Source organism: Haliaeetus albicilla, chromosome 2 (genome assembly GCF_947461875.1).
Source record: "Haliaeetus albicilla chromosome 2, bHalAlb1.1, whole genome shotgun sequence".
Classification (NCBI taxonomy): Eukaryota; Metazoa; Chordata; class Aves; order Accipitriformes; family Accipitridae; genus Haliaeetus; species Haliaeetus albicilla.
Window position 1 is genome coordinate 62,999,326 of NC_091484.1, and position 20,631 is coordinate 63,019,956.

A 20,631-nucleotide genomic window follows, 5' to 3' on the forward strand; every position below is an offset into this window, starting at 1 on the left:
CCAACACTGGATGCATAAAAAATTAAAATTGCTTCTGGTCTTTTTTACCATGTGCTGCTCTCATGTATCAAACAGGCCACAGGGACCTCTCAGACCTATTCCATTTTCATGAGACAAAACACTGTTCATGTGCTTCTCCACCTGGATCAAATGCTAGCTCTTCACCCCTTGTTTCAGAAACACACCACCTCTAGTGTCCATTGAAGAGGAAGCAAAAAATGTCCTTGTGTCAGATTTTTGGTCTCTCACTATTTTTCGAGATGAGTCAATTATCCCTTTCCCCCTCCTTGTATGACTGAAATTACTAAACTAAAGCTGTACAAGGGGCAAGAGGAAAAAAAGAATGAAATGGCCAATGATTAAACCCAGTTTGGTAAGTTTGTGTTAAAGCTGTGATCTCTGTACTCTTGCTGTAAAAGTTAACAAAATCAGAAGAAAGTAAAGCAACAGCTTTGCCAACATCACCAGGATCCAACGTACTCCTTCTGGGCACTATGTTTCAACTCTCCATAATTCCAACAATTTTGGCTTTGCTTACCAATAAAGATTTACTGGTGCTTATTTATATTTACCAAGGAGGGAACAGAAACCACAGAACATTGCAGCCAACTTGCTAACCTCCTTGTTCAGAGACTTACAAAAATAAAGACACATTTCCAGAGTAGTACTCGCATTTGTAACATTCTCAGTCCCTCTCTGCCATACCCACAGACCCTCTGCCTTTAAAACATGTACTGAATCCCTTAAAACTAAGCTTCCATGACCCTGTGTATAATCCTATAGAAAGCGTGTAACATCTTTGTTAAACCACAAATCTAAATTTCAGTTCAGGAAAATTATAGCATGCCTTCTGTTTTTTTAGCGTATTCAAGTCGTGAATATTAATACAACCACTGAAAAGAAACAGACCTAATTACAAAAGAAATTGTGACCTAATTTTCTCTATTTATTTCTTATCAAGAAGTTTTCAGATACTGTTTGTGCCATTTGAGGCCGCCTGCAAATCCTGCAGATATTTTTCTCCATTCATATATTGAAATGTGTAGCTGGCAGCTTTGTGCCACTAAGTCTTGAAAAATTTGTTTAAACAGACATATGTGTACAACTAAAATAGAAGCAAAACAAAGTCTCAATAATCACAAGGATTTAACCTCTTTGTTAAAATGTTGGATGTCAGCTACACTAAATACTATAGTATTATTACAGAGATGTAAAATCATTCCATACAGTCTTCCAAATATCCAACTTGTATTTCAGACACAGATACCAAGAGGGAAAAAGTCTCCAGCTGTCTAGAACTTGAAATTCTCTCATTTGTACTGTCATTTAACATAAGACAAAATTTAAGACCAGACTTTAACTGTTTCCAAATGTTTTTGTGTATGTTTCTGCTGAAACCTTTAACCATTATCTAGCACCAGCATTCTTAAACAGCAAATACACCCACTGCGTTCCTTTAATTTTGTGTTCAGACATTTTTCTGTTGAATGCTTGGTATCATACATTAATCATGGTAATATATGATAAATACTTAAATGACTTTGAGAGCAAAAGGATCTTGGGCAAATTGCAAGTACAAATTATTTTAAGCATGGATACACAGAAAATTCTTAATCCTGTGGGGAAATTACTGCACATAGTGCAGTAGCAAAACCAGACTCAGATTATAACTTTAACTGTAAATCTCTGAAGAAACTATTCATCCTTTGAAACAATCTCACAAAAACTAAGTACGAGCTTTACCAAGGAAAAAATTCTCCACGCACAGTAGAAACCTGAACCGAAGTACATGTGGGAAATGCAGAATACTGCACTGAAACAAAACAGAAGGGGCTTAAAAGTCTTCTCTCTAATCCTAGTACGTGTTAGGCTTTTTTTCTGGAAAAGACATAACACAATACAAAAAGTAACTTAGTTTAAGCATTACTTTCTTTGAGTCCTGCAAATGAACACAACCTCCCATGGGACTTGCAAGTGGCCGAGGAGCATAACACTCCGATGTGGTAACTCAGATAACACTCCAAGCACTTTGCAAGCCCAGGTGAGCTGATGTCTCAGTTTGACCCTCTGACTTAAGCTTTCTCTCTCAGAAAGAAAATGGTTTATTTTGGGTGAGCTGCAGGAAAGGGTAAACATCTATTTTGAAGGAGAATTTGGCAACAAAAATGAAAAATTAAGAATTTTAGTCCTTGTTCTAGGTTGCTTTATTTTTCCATTTAAAGATAACTGGAGCATTATAGTTAATAGAGGGACCTATGAAATAACTTACTACTTAGGCATTTTACCTTTTAAAGTCATTAAGCCTATATGTTATGGTGCAATTTACAATAAAGAAAAAAACACCCCCGGTGATATATCAATAATTTATTGTTTTGCATAAGAAGGTAAGATCAGATTTCAGGTAAGACATCAACCAAGGACCTGATGGCAAATTCAAGTATAGAGCTTGGTACAATATTATAACATACTACCATTTGTTTGACTATGGCAAACAGCTAAAACACAATTAAAACATCTGGAATTGACTGTCAAAACATACGGTTCTCTAAAAACCCACACAGCACAACTTGAATATGTGGAATATTGGAAACATGTTTAGTCGTCTTCATTCCCAAATTCTTAGGAGTCAAAGGAACAATCCCCCCTCACCCCCTGGTATCCCAGAACAATTCAGCACATGGGCTCAGGCTCCATCATGATAAGCAGGTTCTTGTCCTGTTGAAACTGTTGGGCTAAGACTTTTTTTCTGCGTTGACCTACTGTCATCTCTGCCTGCCTCATGGAGGCCAGTGGCTTTGATTTTTTTAATTTTTTTTTTTTTTTAAGCTAACACTGCAATAATGTTGATTTTCAAGACCAATCTAGTAATTTAATTAAAACTATTTCTCAGTCCTCAAAGACTCTGTGCACATTTTACTCTGTTGGTTGGATTTATGTTTTTGTGATTCCCTTTCTTTTGCAGGTGTTACAATTCAGGAATTATCTCCTGGCTTGGGGACGGGGCAGGCAGCCATCCGTCTAGGAAATTCCTGCCAGGCCTGTGCTGAAGATCAGAGGGTCAGTGTCTCTGAAAAGGCAGCAAAGCACCGCGCTGCTAACTGCTGCCCAGCACAGCAAGCCTGTGTAGAAGGTCCTCCTAGACCACACTGACCCAGGGATGGGAATTAAATTAATTTCAAAAGGACAAGAAGAACAGCCTGCAGGACAGCCAGAACTGTTTCTGCCAGGGAGTTTGCAGATTACTCTAGCATCTATTTCTTAAAGAGAAAAGCAGGTCCCTTATGTGAGTGTTATTGTACACTAATGTTCTGAGACAGCCCAGGTTAGAAGCAGTGTTAAGAGCGTTTCAAGTAAGGACTAAAGATCCTCTTGTTGGAAACAGCCAGATCCTGAGAGATGCCGAGTGCCCTCTCAGTTTGGGGTTGGTTGCAAGTGATGTCGAGGGCACTCAGCGTCTTGCAGGCAAAGGCAAACAGACCTGCCGAATTCCAGATCCCCTGAAAAATGGTTTGATTTTCAGTAATTAAAAAAAATAGAAAACATTTTCTTAACTTGCATAATCTCCGTGCAATTAATTTAATCAACAAATTTCTATTTATGTTACAAAAAAGTTTAAGTCCACCAGGAAAATGGTGAAATTTGACAAAAGGTACATTATAGCTGTTCAAGCAGAGCGTGTATCCGTGCTGGGATTCAGTACGTCTGTAACTCTTGCATAAACATTTCCAGACTCCTAGGGATTTTGCTGTTGTTGCTTGCATTTCATTTGTTTTATACGAATCTAAGCCAAATGCAATGACCCACACATTAAATACGCATTTAGAATAAGACTGCAAAATCTGATGGCTTTATCAGCGTATGAACCGAAATAAAATATTTACATGGAATGTTGAGCTCCATTTACAGAGACAGTGTTTCAAATTACAGACTTAGTAATTGCTTTAGTAAATGATCACATTGACAAGAAATTTAAAAACTTAACATCCATTTTCAACCCTTTCATAAATATATAAAGTTTCACTAAATTCTTTTTTCTTTAAACAAGACAGCTGTATTCTCTTTACAGATTAACATGAAATATCTGTTTCCTGTCTGAATGCCACAGATGGGATGATCCGAAGTCAGCAAGTTCCTATACACATTCTGTACTTACAAAACATATTCACAACACAACACACAGGTGTTACTTGGTCTTTACAGCTGCACTCATTTCCTGCATATCAGTAGTAAATAAAGAAAAATACCAAATTATCTATATTAAAAATACATCATCTAATATACATTTGCTTACACTGCCATATCAAATTTTAAAATGAGGTTTCCAACTGTGTCTGACCAGTGACAAGGATATTTTTTACAGTGAAGTCTACAGCATTAATTTATTTTTGAGTGTAGATAAAATATCTGTTATACTACTAAAAAGTGTCACTACATACTAGACAATAAAAAGAATAAATCTCTTGCAACTGCTTTCCAGATCTCCAAGGTTTCCTCACTAATTGTTTGAAAATTTCTGATGGGAAAATTGTTCTAAAGGACGCCAAAAATGTTTGAAATCAATTTAAAGTTAAAAAAAAAAAGGTTACTCTCTACTTTGTTGCTATTCATATCACTTTGCCACTGATTTTACAGAAGATTAATCCCAAAGACTTCGAAGTTATATACATAGTAACTCACATTTTTCCCTATTTAAATAAATATTCCCGTGAGTTTTCTTTGTTGTGCCACAAAGCATGCATGAAAATATTTTCAATCCATGCATGCTCACAGCGGAGTATTTCACAACTAAGCCACTGAATACATCTTTCTTTCCATGACTATGTAAGTGCAAAGGAATCCTAAAATCACTCTGTACATATAAGACAAGGTTCACATCTAGAAAAGTAAAACCACTTGATACGTAATTAAAACTATGATGTCTTCCTCATAAAAATGTTGGTCACTTTTGCCTGTTTCAGTTCTCTCAAGCACTTCAGGGGTAATAACTTCCAAGTGCTGATGTGCTCTCTATGGGAGCAGTTATGCTCAAAACCATCAAAGTGCTGATCTCCAGTATTAATTAGTATCTTCTGCAAACTCTCCATTAAAAAGCTTACCTTGGAAATATACAAATGATGCTAAAGAGGTGTTTGGCAGTTTTGTTACACTAGCATTAGCTCACTTTATGGAGCATAGTAAGACTTCGGTTTAATCTGACTGTTCTGCCCCCAAATTGTGGGCAGGAGGATTGAAGACACAGGAAAACAAGACCAGTTCCAAGTGCATGAAGAGTGTACCTGCTGCACAGGTAGAGTGAGAAAGCCCTCCTACCAAGAAAACGGCCATCGAGTAATGCTTAACCATGACCCATATTTAGACGCTGAGACAACAGCAGATGTTTTGTCCATTTAAAACATTACTATGAATGTAGCCAGCTGACGGGAACCCAGAAGGTCTCGGTCTCCAACCTGTCAAAAGTTGTTTTAAGCTCACTGTAAGCTGTAGCGAGGTCATCGTTGACTATCACCTTATCAAAAAGGTGGCCGTACTGGCTCTCCATCAGATGGGCAGATTTAATCATTTCTTGAAAATCTTCTTCCTAGTAAGGTCAGTGCAAGACATAGTCAGTCTATAGAAACATCACAAACTCATTCTGAGGTAAAAGCAAAGCTGCTTGCTTATTTCTCATCTCATCGGGAGATGGAAACTGTACTTTTTATTAAAAAAAGATTATAGAAATTGCCATTTCAAATGATCTCGGAGAACATTCTCACAAGTAGACTTTGCTCAACGGGCAATTCTTTCATCTCTCCCCTTGCAGTGACACAATTAGTTACTGCATGGTAATTACAGAGACATCTTCTGTTAGCAGTACCAGTGGAAAATGTTTCTTGCTGTTTACTTTGATGATACATTTAAAGTTTCATTACTTAAGACTCAGCTTGCTATTAGCATGCGATACGTTACAGTGCAGCCTTTATTCTTTTAAGAGCTTGGTAGGAGCTGTCTTCCTATGCCTGGTTCAACCTGGCTCAGTGGATTTCTTTTCATGTTTGGGGAGGGAACAAATCTTACGAACTTAATTGATTACATAACTCTGAGAGATTAAACCTGTCCTAACTAAGCAATGTCCTGAAGGGTGCTCTTAAGAATGAACTCCTCTTATCTTTTATATACCATAGAAAGTATTCTTATAGAGCATTATTTCCAAACTATTTCAAATGCATATTCTACACAGATACGGTTTGTGACTATATCCATGACTCAGTTTGAAACAAAATCTAAAGAATCCTAAATAACATCTGAATGAGGGAAAATTATGCACGCTGTAAATGCAGATAAAAAAGTCTAACCATGATCAGCTTTGCTTTAGCTTCAATTAAAATATGATTTTATTATATTTCAAGGAAGTAAATAAGTTACTGTTGGGTAACATGACTAATATTTTTTTCTGATTACTGAAAAAAGCAGCATTTGTTACTTGCTTAGATCTTTCTCTTTCTTTCTTACAGTGTTCATTTCCCTATAACATTTTAAAAATGTTTCTCTTATCCACAAATATGGGCTTTTTAAAGCAGCATTTATTTTTTTAATTGATGCGTTATATTTGAGCTTTCCTCTAAATTTAGACCCAATAGTACACTTAATAAAACAAGGAAATTCTTATACTTGAATAGAAACATCTAAGACCACATGCAAATTTTTTAAAGGAAACCCACAGCATTATTTCTCATAAAAATGTACTTGCATTGTGGGGGTTCCTTGATGACATAAAATCAAACAGAACACAACGGAAATGTAAATATCCATGAGCATGTCAAACAATGAAAACATCACAGCAAGTTTAGGATGTGAGAGGGGTTGGGAAACAACACATATACTGTGTGTAAGCCCTGACAAGTACTGTGGATGAGATCCAGTGATAACCTTTATTTTCAAGGTAAGCCACCACAACAAAACTCTTAACAAGTTCTCATGTTTTATCATGTCTAAATATACTTACTGTAAAGGGTTTTGCTGTTCCCTTATCATCTTTACTTGAAATAATCTTGGCATTTTTTCTGGTCTCTCTCAAACGGTCAAGTGACGGAGGCTTTATAAATATAACAAATGGTTTAAACTCATATGTACGTAAGTGTTTCACTGTCTGGGAAGAGGAAAGAGTTTAATTAATTAGCTTATTTTGCACAATGGAATTTACTGTAATAAAAGAAACTCTCTGCTAACCAAAATAAACCCATAAAGCACTCCTAGAAGGCTATTTTTCATTTACTGCCATCCCACTCTGCTGATCAGTATTGATTCATGTAAGGAGAATTTTCTGTGAACGGTAAGAAAACCATTTCTCCAAGGGTGACCATTTCCCTTGATTTCCACACGGGCTGCTGGTAAACCCCATCAGTCCAGGAACAGCTGGGCTGTGCACACCAGTGCCGCTGGCAGCGGGAGGATCGAGGGGAGCAGCAGGGCGTTCGGGAGAGGAGGAAAAGTTCAACAAATTTTAGCAGGAATAACACTTTCTCTACTGATGAAAAGTAGTGGGAAAAGGTGTCTGTGTCACCCAGTCACTAGAAGTCAGTGATCTTTCTCTTCAGTACTGTGTGTCCACCACACAATCCCCTGCTGTTTGCTCTTCCTGAGCGAGTCGAGCGATGCTACGTATGGAGTTAGAGATAGGTCTGCGATTCGGATTGCAGCCCAGGCTGAAGCAGGGATGGCCAGCAGCTTCGGGTGAAGTCGGGATGGCCAGAAGCTTTCTGTCCTCTTCACACTGCTACGGCCCACAGGAAAACGCCGTGTTGGAGGGTGGGATCCCAGAATGGTTCAGCAGCCTGGGTCCCCAAGAGAATTTAGTGCTTCACTGGAAAACAGGGCAGAGTGGGACCCCCTGCCCAGCTCCCCTCCTCCCCTGGCACGGGGTCTGGCTTCCCCCTTCGCTCCTCTGCCAGTGCAGCCCCCCTGCCCCACTCCTAGGGCACAGCTCCGTGTCCAAAACCATCCCGGGAACTGTTCAGAAGCTGCCGGGGTTCAGAAGTCACAGGCTGGCCACCCGTGGAGAAGAAATACTTTGGCTGGATTCAAACAAACTAGTCCAGCTCCTGGAAGCACCGTGGTTATTAGTAGCATAAAAATTCCCAGTGGAGCTGTTCAGTGGGGTTGAAAGACAAGTTCAATGCAAGAACAAATGGTTTAAAGAGGAATGTTCTTAACAACCATCAAGCCAACATCACATTTAGTGCATTCCTTGACTCATGTCCACCCTGCATGTAAACCCTTGGCATAATTGGTCTGGTTAAGCGTGTGAGAGAGAGTTGCTGGACTGGGTGATAGCTCAAAGCCATTCTGAAACTGAAGTTTCAGAGAAAACCTCTAACCCAAACCAGCAGGAAGATGAATGGAAATACAGGAGCATTTTGTAATTAAATCTTTGGTATTATGCTGCAGGCTTTCAATTCACTTAATTACTGAGCTGAATACTTGCCAATATATATTGAGGTTTCCTTCCTCTCCTTTCCGAGAGTGTTGCTGTGATAAAGGTACCCAGCAAGCCCACTCAACAGTCATTCAGTGTGGAATAAAATATACCTTTTTAGAAACAACTTTTTTCCTGGAATCCCAACATGCAATATGGGGAACTACAAGAGTCCAAGAGACATGCTTACTTACATGAGGCTGCACATCCAACAAACAAACTTTGTTTTTAGCTAGAACGGATCGAACGGAGTCTAAACTTGTACCATAGTAGTTGTTCTTATACTCGCCATACTCGATAAACCTGTGGCAGAAGGTGAAAACAACTGGAATCTTTTCCATTTTCTGCAGAAAAAAACTTATCAGTTTGGTTCATAAGATCTAATTCAGGAGCAAAAATATTTTACTTTACATGAGAGTTTTACCATGTTTTATAAAGGAAATGCTGTCAAGTACTTCAGCATGTCAATTTTAAGAAATCTTCTACTTTACCACTTTCAAATCAGTAACACCTGCTTGTATTACAGTTAAAGAGAAAAAAGTACTGTAGTCCAACAGCCCGCTAATGTTTTCCATCACCTCTTTTTCTGAACTAATGCAATGCAATAAAACAGTGGATAAGCTAAACAATAGAAACTACTGAAATTTCATTGCACACTACAGAATATCCAAATTCTCTGTCTCAGAAGAGGAGGAGGAGCGACGATGGTGCTAATGGAACCAAGGCGGCTGGTTATGTGCTATAAAAGTACAAGTGCTATTTGCCAAAAAAGCAAAGCACCGTTTGAAGTTTCAATAAAACCCACAGCTTTGTGTCTAATACACTTTTGCCCTCTGAAACACTGGGGCAGAATTTCAAGCTACGGTACTTTACAGGCTGCTAGAGAGCACGATGCTACCATTGTCTTCATTTTAGTTTAATTTCTGGTGGGTTTACAGGCAGGGGCTTCACTGTAGATCTCTAAATTCAAAAGCAGAGGAAGTGCCTGGCCTGAAAGAGAGCAGAACTACGCAAACACTGACTCAGGCACATTTGCAGTACTTCCAGGGCCCCCCCTCCTCGAGCTGCAATGCTTTATTGCTACGACAAACGATGCTCTACTAAAAGAGTGCTCCCACATCCTGAACACTTACAATTTCAATGTCTTCTTGAGGAGCTGAAATACTGAAACTACTTGGAAGCTTAGTAACAGTTGTGTTTGCACATGCTGGTTTTTTGCTCTGTGTTTTTGCCAGCTGCTTATATATCAAAATGTAATTTTAACACATCTTCAAATCACTGCAACTTATATCCACTTTGACTAAATCGCTAAAATTACAAGCAGCCCCATTTTATAATAAAGCCATTGTTTTAACTGCAGTTCTAGTTAAAATCTCTTCGACATACTTGTTATTCTGTACGTCTGTCTCAAACAAGTGCTTGGAAATGAACATGTATTCGACACCGTCACTTTCTTGGCTTCTCCTTGGACGAGTAGTGTCTGCAGTTTCATTAAATGGAAAAAAAAAAAAAAAAAAGGAAAAGATACACAAAACAGCATAATGCAAACCAGTTCAAGAAACACTGAAAAGCACACAACCCTTGTGCAATACTAAGTGTACCAGTTCCTTCACTTCTGATGGACATAAGGCTGCTCTGGATCTGGTAGGCAGCACACAAGCAGATGACAGGATTAAGTTTTAAAAGCATGCAGGAAAAGCACAAAAAAACCTACTGGACAAGTATCAGATTATCATTTTATTAACTAGTGGAAAAATCCAATAAAATGAGGACAGTTGAATAATAAAAGGATCAGCAGTCCATAACAATCACCCAAGCCTTGCCACTTGTTAAACTTATTAGCATATGAGACCATAAAGGGAAACAAAGCTCACCAACCTGATTTATAAAATGTCACGTTCATTAACAACACTTGTAGCTATGCTATGTGAAGCATGATAATAAAAAAACGGGGTGTGAATTTTATGCTTTAGTGCTTTTCTTTTTCTGGTGATCAAAATCAAATTCCTTTTTCTTTCAGTAGCCTTATAGTATTTGTACTTCTTACTTTCCCTCAAGTACTAGGTATAAAGATTTTGCTTATAAATGAAACTTATTTGTGGGGTTGCCACTTACAGTTAATGAACCCATTCAAAAGTCCTACTTAATACAAGTCATATGTTACAGCATCATGTATTCTCCATAACATATAAACATACAGAACCTGCTTGCAGCAACACAGTCTTAAATGCCATTTGATATCACATTCTTCTTAGGTTGACACAAAGAGGAACATTTCCAAGACAAGAACCCCAGTTCTCCCTCCAAGTCCTGACTTACTGAATTTCAGGGAGGGGGATTTCTTTACGTGTTTGTTTTAAATTATAACCACAAATTTGGAAGAGAAAAGAGAGAAGGCAGCTTGATGAATACTGGCAATTTTTAGAGAAATATTTTTGGGCAAATGATTGCATATGCTTCAATGTGTTAAATATTTGGGAACATCTGGCGTTTTTTGTTGTTGTTTTCAATACCCAGCTGAAGCAAATATGTGCAAATGAAATGACTTGCCAAAACCAAACGTATTCATTTTTCTACCTAGCAAATTCATTCATATATATACTTTATAGAACACCTGTACTTGCAAAAAACGTGTGACAGTTTCTCCCAAATTCAGAACGTTGGACCCATATTTTTGAAGGATCCCTATAGGAGGCACAAGTGCAAGCAGAAAGTAAACCAAGGAATGAAAGTCTAAAACTGTCAAGTCCTCCACATTAAAGAAAACCCAATAAAGTGTTGCAGAAGTTAATATAGCACAATGTTACTCAATGTTATAAAAATCACATTACTTGCTCAGATAGGAGGAAAGAGGAAAAAAATCCCCAAATCAACTTTTCTAAAGCTAATCAAAGGGATTTAATTAATTTATTCACAGGATTAAACTGTTTATCATCAGTCTTCATTTTTCAGCCTGTCTAATATATAAAGGCCATTTTGCTGAAAGCAAGCATTGGTAACAGAGTACATTTCACTGCTTTACAGCCAAAGCCAGGGTGTTCTTCAGCTGAGTTTCATTTACTAAACCTCACTGACATCAATCATGTTAAACTTGTACTAAAAGTCTACTGCAATGCCTCTGAGCCAAAACGTCCTATCAGTTTAATCAATGCTATTTTAAAATACAACTGGAGCAGCACTTTTAAAAATTAGAAAATTAATTTGGATGCCAAGCATGCATTTAGAGACCCAGATTTGAAAGTGCCTTAGGGTAATGCAATAATAAGGGATAATAATGCAAGTATAGCATTAGGAGAATAGAAGTGTATTTTTACTTACGTGGCACTGTTACCCCATAATGCTGGGTGTCACTGATCAGCAATTTCCGTTTAAGTTCATTCAGTCCAACCCCTACAGGACCTGAAAGAAAAAAATCGTGCTCTTTCCCAGCCGCCAGTTCTGTCTCGTCTTCAGGTATAAGTACTCTCTGAGATAAGACTACGCAGCATATAGCTATAATATATACTGGCTTTTAATCAGAGTCATTTGGAAACACCCGTGGTTCTAGCCTCTCCTAGAATATACAGCGCTGACAAATTTCAGGAGATGTAGTTGGCAGCTACTCTGCTCTGACTTTATTGCTGAGGAAAAATCACTGAAAAAGCTGACCGCAAAGTTAACTTGCTTTTCTACAGCAACTGTCCGCAATACGCACCTATCTCCATCCTCAGCCCTAGTACAGACCCCTGCACCCTAACGTGCACCTTTCCAGCACAAAAAGTGGTTTGGCTATTCATTTTGCCAGAATATCCCCAACTCACAGACTGGAGGACCCCAGCTGGCATGCGCAAAGTCCCCCCAAAGCCTCTGCACTCCGTGTGTCAGCATGGTCTTGTCCTCGCCCCCTCCAGCTGTGGCATCCCTCGTCTGCGCCGGGCTCCCCGGAGGAACATTGCTCCCACCATCTCCCCACGCCCTGGGAGCACCGCTCCTTCCCGCCCGGCTGCAGGCAGGAATACCGCCTGGGCTCTGGCTGGCTGTAGCTGTCACCGTCCACCTTTTGACTGCGTGAGGGTGGCATCGCACGGGGAGAGGAAGGAAGGTAGGTCTCAGCCTGTTTGGGATGTTTGGGTTCGTTTCTTTGTTGTTGATTTTCTTTTAAACCATGCTTGACTCCTGCCTGATGTCTGAACGGGTCCAAGGGAGACCACTCTCTGAAAGGGGATGGCAGGAGGAAACAAAGACTGCATGGAATTTTTTGACCCATCTCCTCCACCTCCACTTGAGTACTGCTGTCCTAGAAGCTACTGAGCAGATGTTCCTCTTGGCTTTCAGGTTGTCCCTAACTCGGCCATTTGCCAGTGGTGCCTTAGGTCTTAGTGAGGGCATCCTGTCCCGTGAGGTCTCGAAGGCTCCGTGGGCAATCGCCTCCTGCCTCCAGGAGCCCTTCACGCAGGGCTCCAGCCTGCCTGGCCCTTTTTGGGTGTGGGGGTGTGTGAAGGGAGCTCAGCTCTGCATGCTCGTGTGTTTCTGACATGCAGCGCAGTGGCTTTCTTTCTGCAGAGCAGAATGTAGAGGGGAGTGAGTCATTGGAACCACATCCCAAATAATACAAGGATAATACATGTGGTTTTAAGGAAAATTCTGCTCTTCCAGTGAAAGCGACACATTTATGCACGAAGTGCATCTTAACAGAGACATTTTAGACATCAGAAATACAAAACCTAATAAACATTTTAATGAAGTAGTGATATATTAGTTAATTACTAGCAAGAGTCAAAAAGCAAAGACTGATGCTTTAGCACCTTCAGGTGCCTATTTCTAAAAATGACTATCTGCCCTGTCTGAACTCAGAAACACGTAATGTTGAAAAGCAAATGCTTGCTACTTTGCTGCTACCCCCAGACTGTGGTCTCTCTGTAAAATCTTAGCATTTCTGCATTTATAATTTGTATATGTTTACATAAGTTAAACACACAACTACATTTCAAGTTCCATCTCTGACCTGCCTGTAAATTAATCCATCAGTATGTATAAATGTTTATTTAACATGGTGTACAGCAGCCTCTACTGGTGCATGTCTGCAGAGGAAAGCAATGTGCTATGTAGATAATGGCATTACTTTTGTTTTTATGTTTTTAAAAAAGCATTTTTCCTTTTTTAATAGTTTAGCTATTTAAGGCAAATATGGATTTTTATAGGAAAAGTAATTGAAATTCTCAATATGTCTTAGCAAAGTAGAATGAAACAAGTGGAATTCAAATTAAAAAAAAAAAATCATTGTATTCCTTTCAAGCAAATCTAAACATCTTTCCTATCTAAAAATCTTTCCCATCAAATCTAAACAAATATTATTTCCTTAGTCTACATGCTGTCAGATCAACAATATGCTTTTAGCTCTATTTATATGTAAAGAATCCAGGCTTTGCTTCTTGCAACAGATGCTCTGGAAACTTAGATCAAATCCATTTCCAGACCACAACCTCACTACTACTCTGTCTCCCCTTCCAGGTTTACCATTTAAAAATAATCTTTAAATTTAACCACTGAAAGGTGTAGATTCTTCTTTTTCAGTGCTGTCTTCACAGAGTTGTCATAACTGTAGCATATGGACACTGAAGGCTGATTCCTAATTAGCAATGCCATCCATTATGCTGATTTTTACACTACATCTCCCAAGTGTAATGTACACTTCTATTCTGAATATTCTTTTCATTTTGATGCAGCAGAGAAAGATGCCAATTTCTAATAATTATGAATCTGAACAGAGTTTGAACTCAAGAAGAGAATAAAGCATCAGGATTGGAAAGGACAGTCCAGGTTCTTATAGTAAAATGCCAGGCATGTGGGATCCACGACTGTAGCATAGTTTCAGTTTACTATAAATCACCCCAGGCAGCAGTATTTAGAGTCATGGTGACAGATTTAGAGATATTTTGTTTATTTTTTTTAAAGGAACATTTATATTGCTTGCTGTTACACATTGAGTCACGTAAGCTAAGTAATGGTCGAATCCTGCACAAATGGAACTGTAGTGGCTACCTCACTTTATTGAGGGACACTTGCAGAATTAAACCACTGATCATTAAAACTCGCATTAAATTTTGTACCATTCAGACATGTCTGAAGAAAACTGAAAAAATTGTTTGATATAAGTTCAAGTCTCAGGAGGGTTAACCCAAGCAGCCATTCTTCACCCATAGATACATACTGAGCTCCTAGAAGTCTATTTGAAAGGGGGGGGGAAAAGAAAGCAGTGTTTCAGAGAAGATTTTGGGAGTTAGGTGACAACATCCCTGCTGGGATCATAAAGACCCCGTAGAAAACATGCCTCGACAGAGGTTCTGTTATTAATTACTCATACAACTGATCACTATAATGCAATGACTGCACGTGCATGTCCAACTGTAGCTCAGTGAGATATGCGGTAGGAAAGTAGAACCTCATTTTTTTGTTACAGTAAATTATAACTAGCAGTGGGACTGTACTTTGAGATTTGCTGTTCACTGAAGCAGGATCAGTGACTTCATGCTGGTGTTCTCATGGGCAAGGCTAGGCAATATGTTACATCCTATGTATTCATTACTCAACCACGCTGACCTACCCATGCCTTCAACCAGGAAGGTTTAATGAAGATAGCAATTCTAGGTCTCTTTCTTCATTGTCAAACTTACTTCAAGTTTACTTGAAGTAGTATGGCCACAGTAGGCCATTTTCCTGCATTACAGCTGTAGATCTATTAAGTCTCTGCAAGCCACCACTGAACACATGTTAAAGGTAAGTCAGGAGATGTGGAGAGCTAGAAGCCACTTCCGTTTCATCCTCCCCTGCTCTGAGGCAGACCTGGCCTCCACATAGCTCGTTCATGATAAAACCAGAGGTGACGGATTTTTTTTTTAAAATGTAAGCAATATAACAATAGACAACTTTTCCAGTCCCAGATCCCTTTTCTTCGCAGTGGTGACCAGAAGGAGACTTTTGTGGGGAGTACTGACAGCCTAATTCAGAGACAGAGAGACTTTTCTGATTGTGTCACACACCAATAATAACTGCTCCTTCATGGTGACACACCTCTGGTCCTTGCTTCCACCACTGCTCACTTAGGAGAGATGCATCACCATGGGTGACCACAGCACGTGAAAGGCTTTGCATGCCTCTGGTGATAAGACTGCATGCACATAACTGCGTGCATTCTGGGGGACACATGCTCATGGTTTGTTACTGCTGACCTTGCTTTATCCTAGCACTGCCCCTTCAGAAAGCTCTCACTTAGCTGAAAATACGCTGTGTAAAATTATAGTACGCAGCACATCCATTCCGACTCTTAGGAAATAAAATTTGTGCTAGTCCAGCCCTCACAATTACTGAGGCAGAAGCCTTTGTGAGCAGGACTTTCCCCTCATTAATGTAAATGAAAATTCTAGTGTCTAAATAATACATTTCATATTAAAACATTCTGCCTTTGCCTGATAGGCCTGCAAGGTATCATGCTTAGGGTGCAGGCAATATTTGTGAAGGAAGACTTCAAGGATTTGTTGGCAGCCTGGGAACAATAAGTCACCAGAATATGACTGGTGACATGATATTGGATAATTTTGGTTTTAGCAGACTCATCACATTCATAACAGCTAAAAGCACAGTAGAAGCATCTGTATCATCACTGCTTCAGATGATCTGTTATTTTAGCCCCAAGGATACGCACGATTTTATTCATGAACCTACATTAGCAGACAAGGTAGAATCTGGACAAACCAATACACATAGCTGAAACTGGGACTAGTATATATCACACAGCAGGGTGCTAAAAATTACCCTGTGTGCAATTTGCATTCTGTAAATTAGACTAGACCAATTTAAAATGAAGCCAAAGAAATTTCCATTTCAAAGTTGTCAAACTCCCTCGCCCTTAAAAAGGGCAAAACAAAACCTAAAAACGCCTTCCAACACTAAATTATACATTTAGGCCTAATATAACACAACAGATATTTAGTGCCCCCACCAATTACAGCTATAAATTAATTATCTGTCCCTTTGTTTCCTAGTACTACTATCCAAATTATATTTGACGAATTATATTGAATGCTGCTACTGGCACACAAAAAGCTTTTTACATATGTTTGCTTCTACTATACCTGCATTGCTTAGCTCTGCTAGTTTTTCCACATTTTGCCCAAGACATTTTTATGGTATTGGCCAGACTTAAGCTGCTCTTAATATCCAGAGAAAAACATTAGAATTACTGAAGTCTGCAATAAATTTGTGAACTGCTTTTGTTACTGAAAAAGCACACTTTCTTCATTTGATTTATTACAACAAAAATCAAATGAAATCTCTAGGTATTCCTTAGATCAGACATATGCAATTTGTTATAAAAAGTCTACTTATCACACTTTTGCACTGCACTCTGTTGATGTAACTGTAAAATCAACTCAACCATGTTATTACTTGTTGTATGTAGCCCACAATCTCACAGTGATCACACTAGTAGGTGGCTGAATTTTAGTGCTGGAGAGTGACAAAACTGTTTATTAAAAACTAAATTTAATGTTCCCTTGGATATGAGTGATATAAAAACACAGCTACTCAACAGCTCATAACAGTCCCTGATAGAGGGTCATATTTCTCTGCTCTGCTGCTTTCAGAATGGAGGAAACTTTACTAATGAAGCATCAGCCTACGTGCTACTGCAAAAGAAACAATAAGCAATGAGACATTACCCATTGGTAGGAATGGTTACTCATTACTCATTGGTACTCCAGTGGTTACCTTTGAGAAACTTAAGATAATGTATTTTCTCTTTTTTTAGGAGACTGAAGCAATGCATTTTGATTAGATAATAAATGCTGTGGGGGGAAGCCATGGCAGTGACAGATTATAGAAGAACAGAAAGCTGACAAAGGGTGACATCTTGAGTCTTCTGCAGCTATGCTTACATCTGTTCCTGGCCTACAGAAATCCACCTCTCATCCACTTTTCTCTCTACTTGTCTTTTTAGTTATTCTAACACAGTAGATGATTTTGTTTCTTTTCACTTATATATTCTGTCTTCGCTGACCACAGTTATTTATTCTGCTCTCTTTTTTATTCTTTTTTTTTCCATATAGGTATATTGATTGATCTCTAAGAGCGGAACAGCGACTTAATTCTTTTGAATTTTAGTACAGCTTGACTGCCAGGTTCAGGCTAGTAACCATGGTAGCTATATTTCAATGTTATCTCCCTTTGGTTTAGCAAGGCTTTAAACATGATCTCCTAAAGCATCCTTATATGCAAGTTGGGACATCCTGTCTAGATAGGTGGGCTACTAGATAGGTGAAAAACTGGATGGATGATCATGTTCAAGGGAAGGGGTTATTGGTCTGTACTCTACTGGGTGACTCATTACAAGTGGAGTTCCTCAGGTTTCTACCCTGGGACATATACCATTTCCTATCTCTGTCAATAACCTGGAGGAGGACACAGAATGGGACCTTATCAAGTTTGCAGATGCCAAAATGGGCGATGCAAGTGACTTGCTCAAGGGCAGGGCCTCCACTCAGAGGGACCTTGATATGGTACAGGCACGGGCTGGCAGAACTTTGTGAAATTTGATGAGGACAAATACAAAGTCCTGCCTATGGCATAGACTAAGCCCCACAGCAGTACAGGCTGGGGACTGACTGGCTGGGGAGCAGCCTGGACGAAAAGGACCGGGGGGTCCAGGTGGGCAGCGAGCTAAGCATGAGTCCACAGCGCACGCTGCCAGCAATGAAGGCTAACAGGGATGCATCAGCAGGAGCCTAGCCCGTAGACAGAGGGAAATGATTCTTCCCCTTTACTCAGCACTCGTTAGACCCTGTGAGGAATACTCTGTCCATGATGGGCCCCGCACTACAACAAAGATGTTGATAAACTGGAGCAAAGCCAGCGGAGAGCCTCCAAGATGGTCGGGAGAGGAAGCACATGACCTGTGAGGAGAGGCTGAGGGAACTGGGTTCATCTAGCTTGAAGAAGAGGTGTCTTCAGGGGGACCCACCAGCACCCTTCTGATACCCGTTGAGAAGATGGAGGCCACCTCTTTACTGAGGTGTGAGGTGGGAAGACGGGGTGGGAAGACAGGTTCCCAAAGTTGTTGTCATCAGCAGCCTGCTCTGAATTCAGTGTTAATCCTGCTGAGTGGGAGGCTGGACCAGATGACCTCCTGAGATCCCGTCCAATCTAAATGATTTTGTGGTAAGCACTGTGCTAATCAGCAGTCCTCTATTTTACCAGGTCAAAAATAAAGAAAACAACTTACCAACCAAAACTACAAGCCTGTATTTGTCATTAGGTTGTCGTCTATATTTTGCAACTTCTTCATATGTTGGGATATCTGCTGTATCATACTGATCACTCTTCTTGCACTCATACATAGATTTGTTTGTTTTTTTATCTTTTCTGCTAAGACGAAAGCTTCTTCTAAAACCAGCTGGAATAAGAACAGGATTTTTTCAAAGTAAGAAAATAAGTCTTTTCGAAACATTTGAAAACAGTCTCTTCCAAACATTGGAGGATTCGTGCATGGAATAAAAAATGTATTATATGTTTAATAAGCCAGGTCATTAGAATGATATTTTCCCGCAGTTTTAAACTATATCAGGTGCCTATTTCAACTGCAAAGTTAAGATTACCAATAAAAACATAACAGTTGCAACAAGCAGCTATAAAATATAATTACAATAAGTTGTTAACATATTTAGATAATTTGAGTATCTTATACATTAGTACACATACACAAGGAAATTCATGCAATCTGGACTCTCATACCACGCTTAATGCATTTCTATTAAATCATCATGGCACACAGACATCAAGTACAACATATGGCAGAAACACATTTGGTGTCTGAAAGGGTTAATGAGAATTAACTCCTTGAACAATTTTTTTGTGCTTAGCTCCATGCTGATAGTATAAAAAAAGTGCACAAAACCTTTCCCAAATATGTTTAAAAGTAAAACCAAACACTGTAAGTTAAATTTCAAAACACTATGAAACATCTTAGACAAGACAGTACCCATATTATGGATATGTTAGCATGAAATTAAAAGTTAATATTCCTATTAAATTTGCATTTCCAATTGCATCAACAGTGTGACATCTACAGTGCCTATTTACAAGAGTGCAAATTTCACATAGCTTTTAAGTACTCTCAGAGGAGATAATCATAGACATTTTCAAGCAGAACAGCACAAAAAACCTTCTACACTATATGTTAAAAAACTAGTTTACTCCTCTGTTAATGATTACCTTACAGTTTTTCAAATAAATCCTTTACACTGCACTATATTACATTTTACTGGTACCTCTATGGCACCACTTTTGTTCTAGAAGGAACTACGGGAAGGACTGCAAAGAAGGACTGCAAAGCTGATTTCATTATTTAGGGTAATAAAGTAATACACAAACTACACTTTAAATACCGGAAAAATCCCAACACCTTTTTTGTTTTTTTGCCCAGAACATTTCATAGGACAGTAAACATGTGTAAACTTTTGGTGACCCCAGATATTTCAGCAATATGTTTTCATAAACTTGTAATAGCACTTATGTTTAGGTGTTTGAGAAGTAATCATATTACAGTTTTTTCTTCAAAGGTAGTATCTGGCAAATTCAAGACTCAGTTCTGCAAATATTAAGAACCAGATCTGAAGCGAAATCCTACAAGGCTTAGTGACAGGCTTAGCATTTTGCACACACACAGTTCCACTTAGCATAAATCTTTGCAGAACCTGGATCACAGAGGATGTTAAGCAAGTTATTTTATTGATGTGAGCCCCTGTACCTATGGGAATCTACAACACATGCATATAGACAAAAAGGGAAGAAAAATTTTTTTGAGAATTAAGTGATGTCAACACATTCGTATTCAAAATATGAATAAGTAAAATGAAAATCGATGAAAAAGAAGAGCTAGCATCCACTGAAAAGGCTGATGAGATTCTTAAGAGCTACAGTATTGTCAAGACTGAGAAGGACATGGGCTGGGATAGAAAAGGGACCAAAATATGAGATATGAAAACATAATGAAATAAACTGAGTTATGTTATTTTAGTATTTAAAAAAGAACACTAACACTGAAGTGACTGCAGTCAGAAAAGCCCTGTTGGAGTGCTGGTAGCTGTGAACTTACACACCCAAGAGAGGGCCTGGGACATCTTGTCTGCCCTAGTGTGAAGTCCGTC

At 39.0% G+C, this 20,631-nt stretch overlaps 1 protein-coding gene across 8 annotated transcripts in view; it reads right to left on the bottom strand.

Annotated features, from left to right (window-relative positions):
• Window positions 1-2,349: 2,349 nt before the first annotated feature.
• The window catches only part of MPP7 (MAGUK p55 scaffold protein 7), a 156,781-nt gene continuing 138,499 nt past the window's right edge, over window positions 2,350-20,631 (bottom strand). For all 8 annotated transcript variants that reach the window (XM_069777773.1, XM_069777765.1, XM_069777727.1 and 5 more), the window contains 6 exons: window positions 18,708-18,878; window positions 11,771-11,851; window positions 9,839-9,932; window positions 8,647-8,755; window positions 6,983-7,126; window positions 2,350-5,578 (listed from right to left, as the gene is read on the bottom strand). In XM_069777773.1, coding sequence (XP_069633874.1) covers window positions 5,399-5,578; window positions 6,983-7,126; window positions 8,647-8,755; window positions 9,839-9,932; window positions 11,771-11,851; window positions 18,708-18,878 — 779 coding nt within the window. In that variant the 3' untranslated portion in view covers window positions 2,350-5,398. The remainder of the gene's footprint in view (window positions 5,579-6,982; window positions 7,127-8,646; window positions 8,756-9,838; window positions 9,933-11,770; window positions 11,852-18,707; window positions 18,879-20,631) is intronic.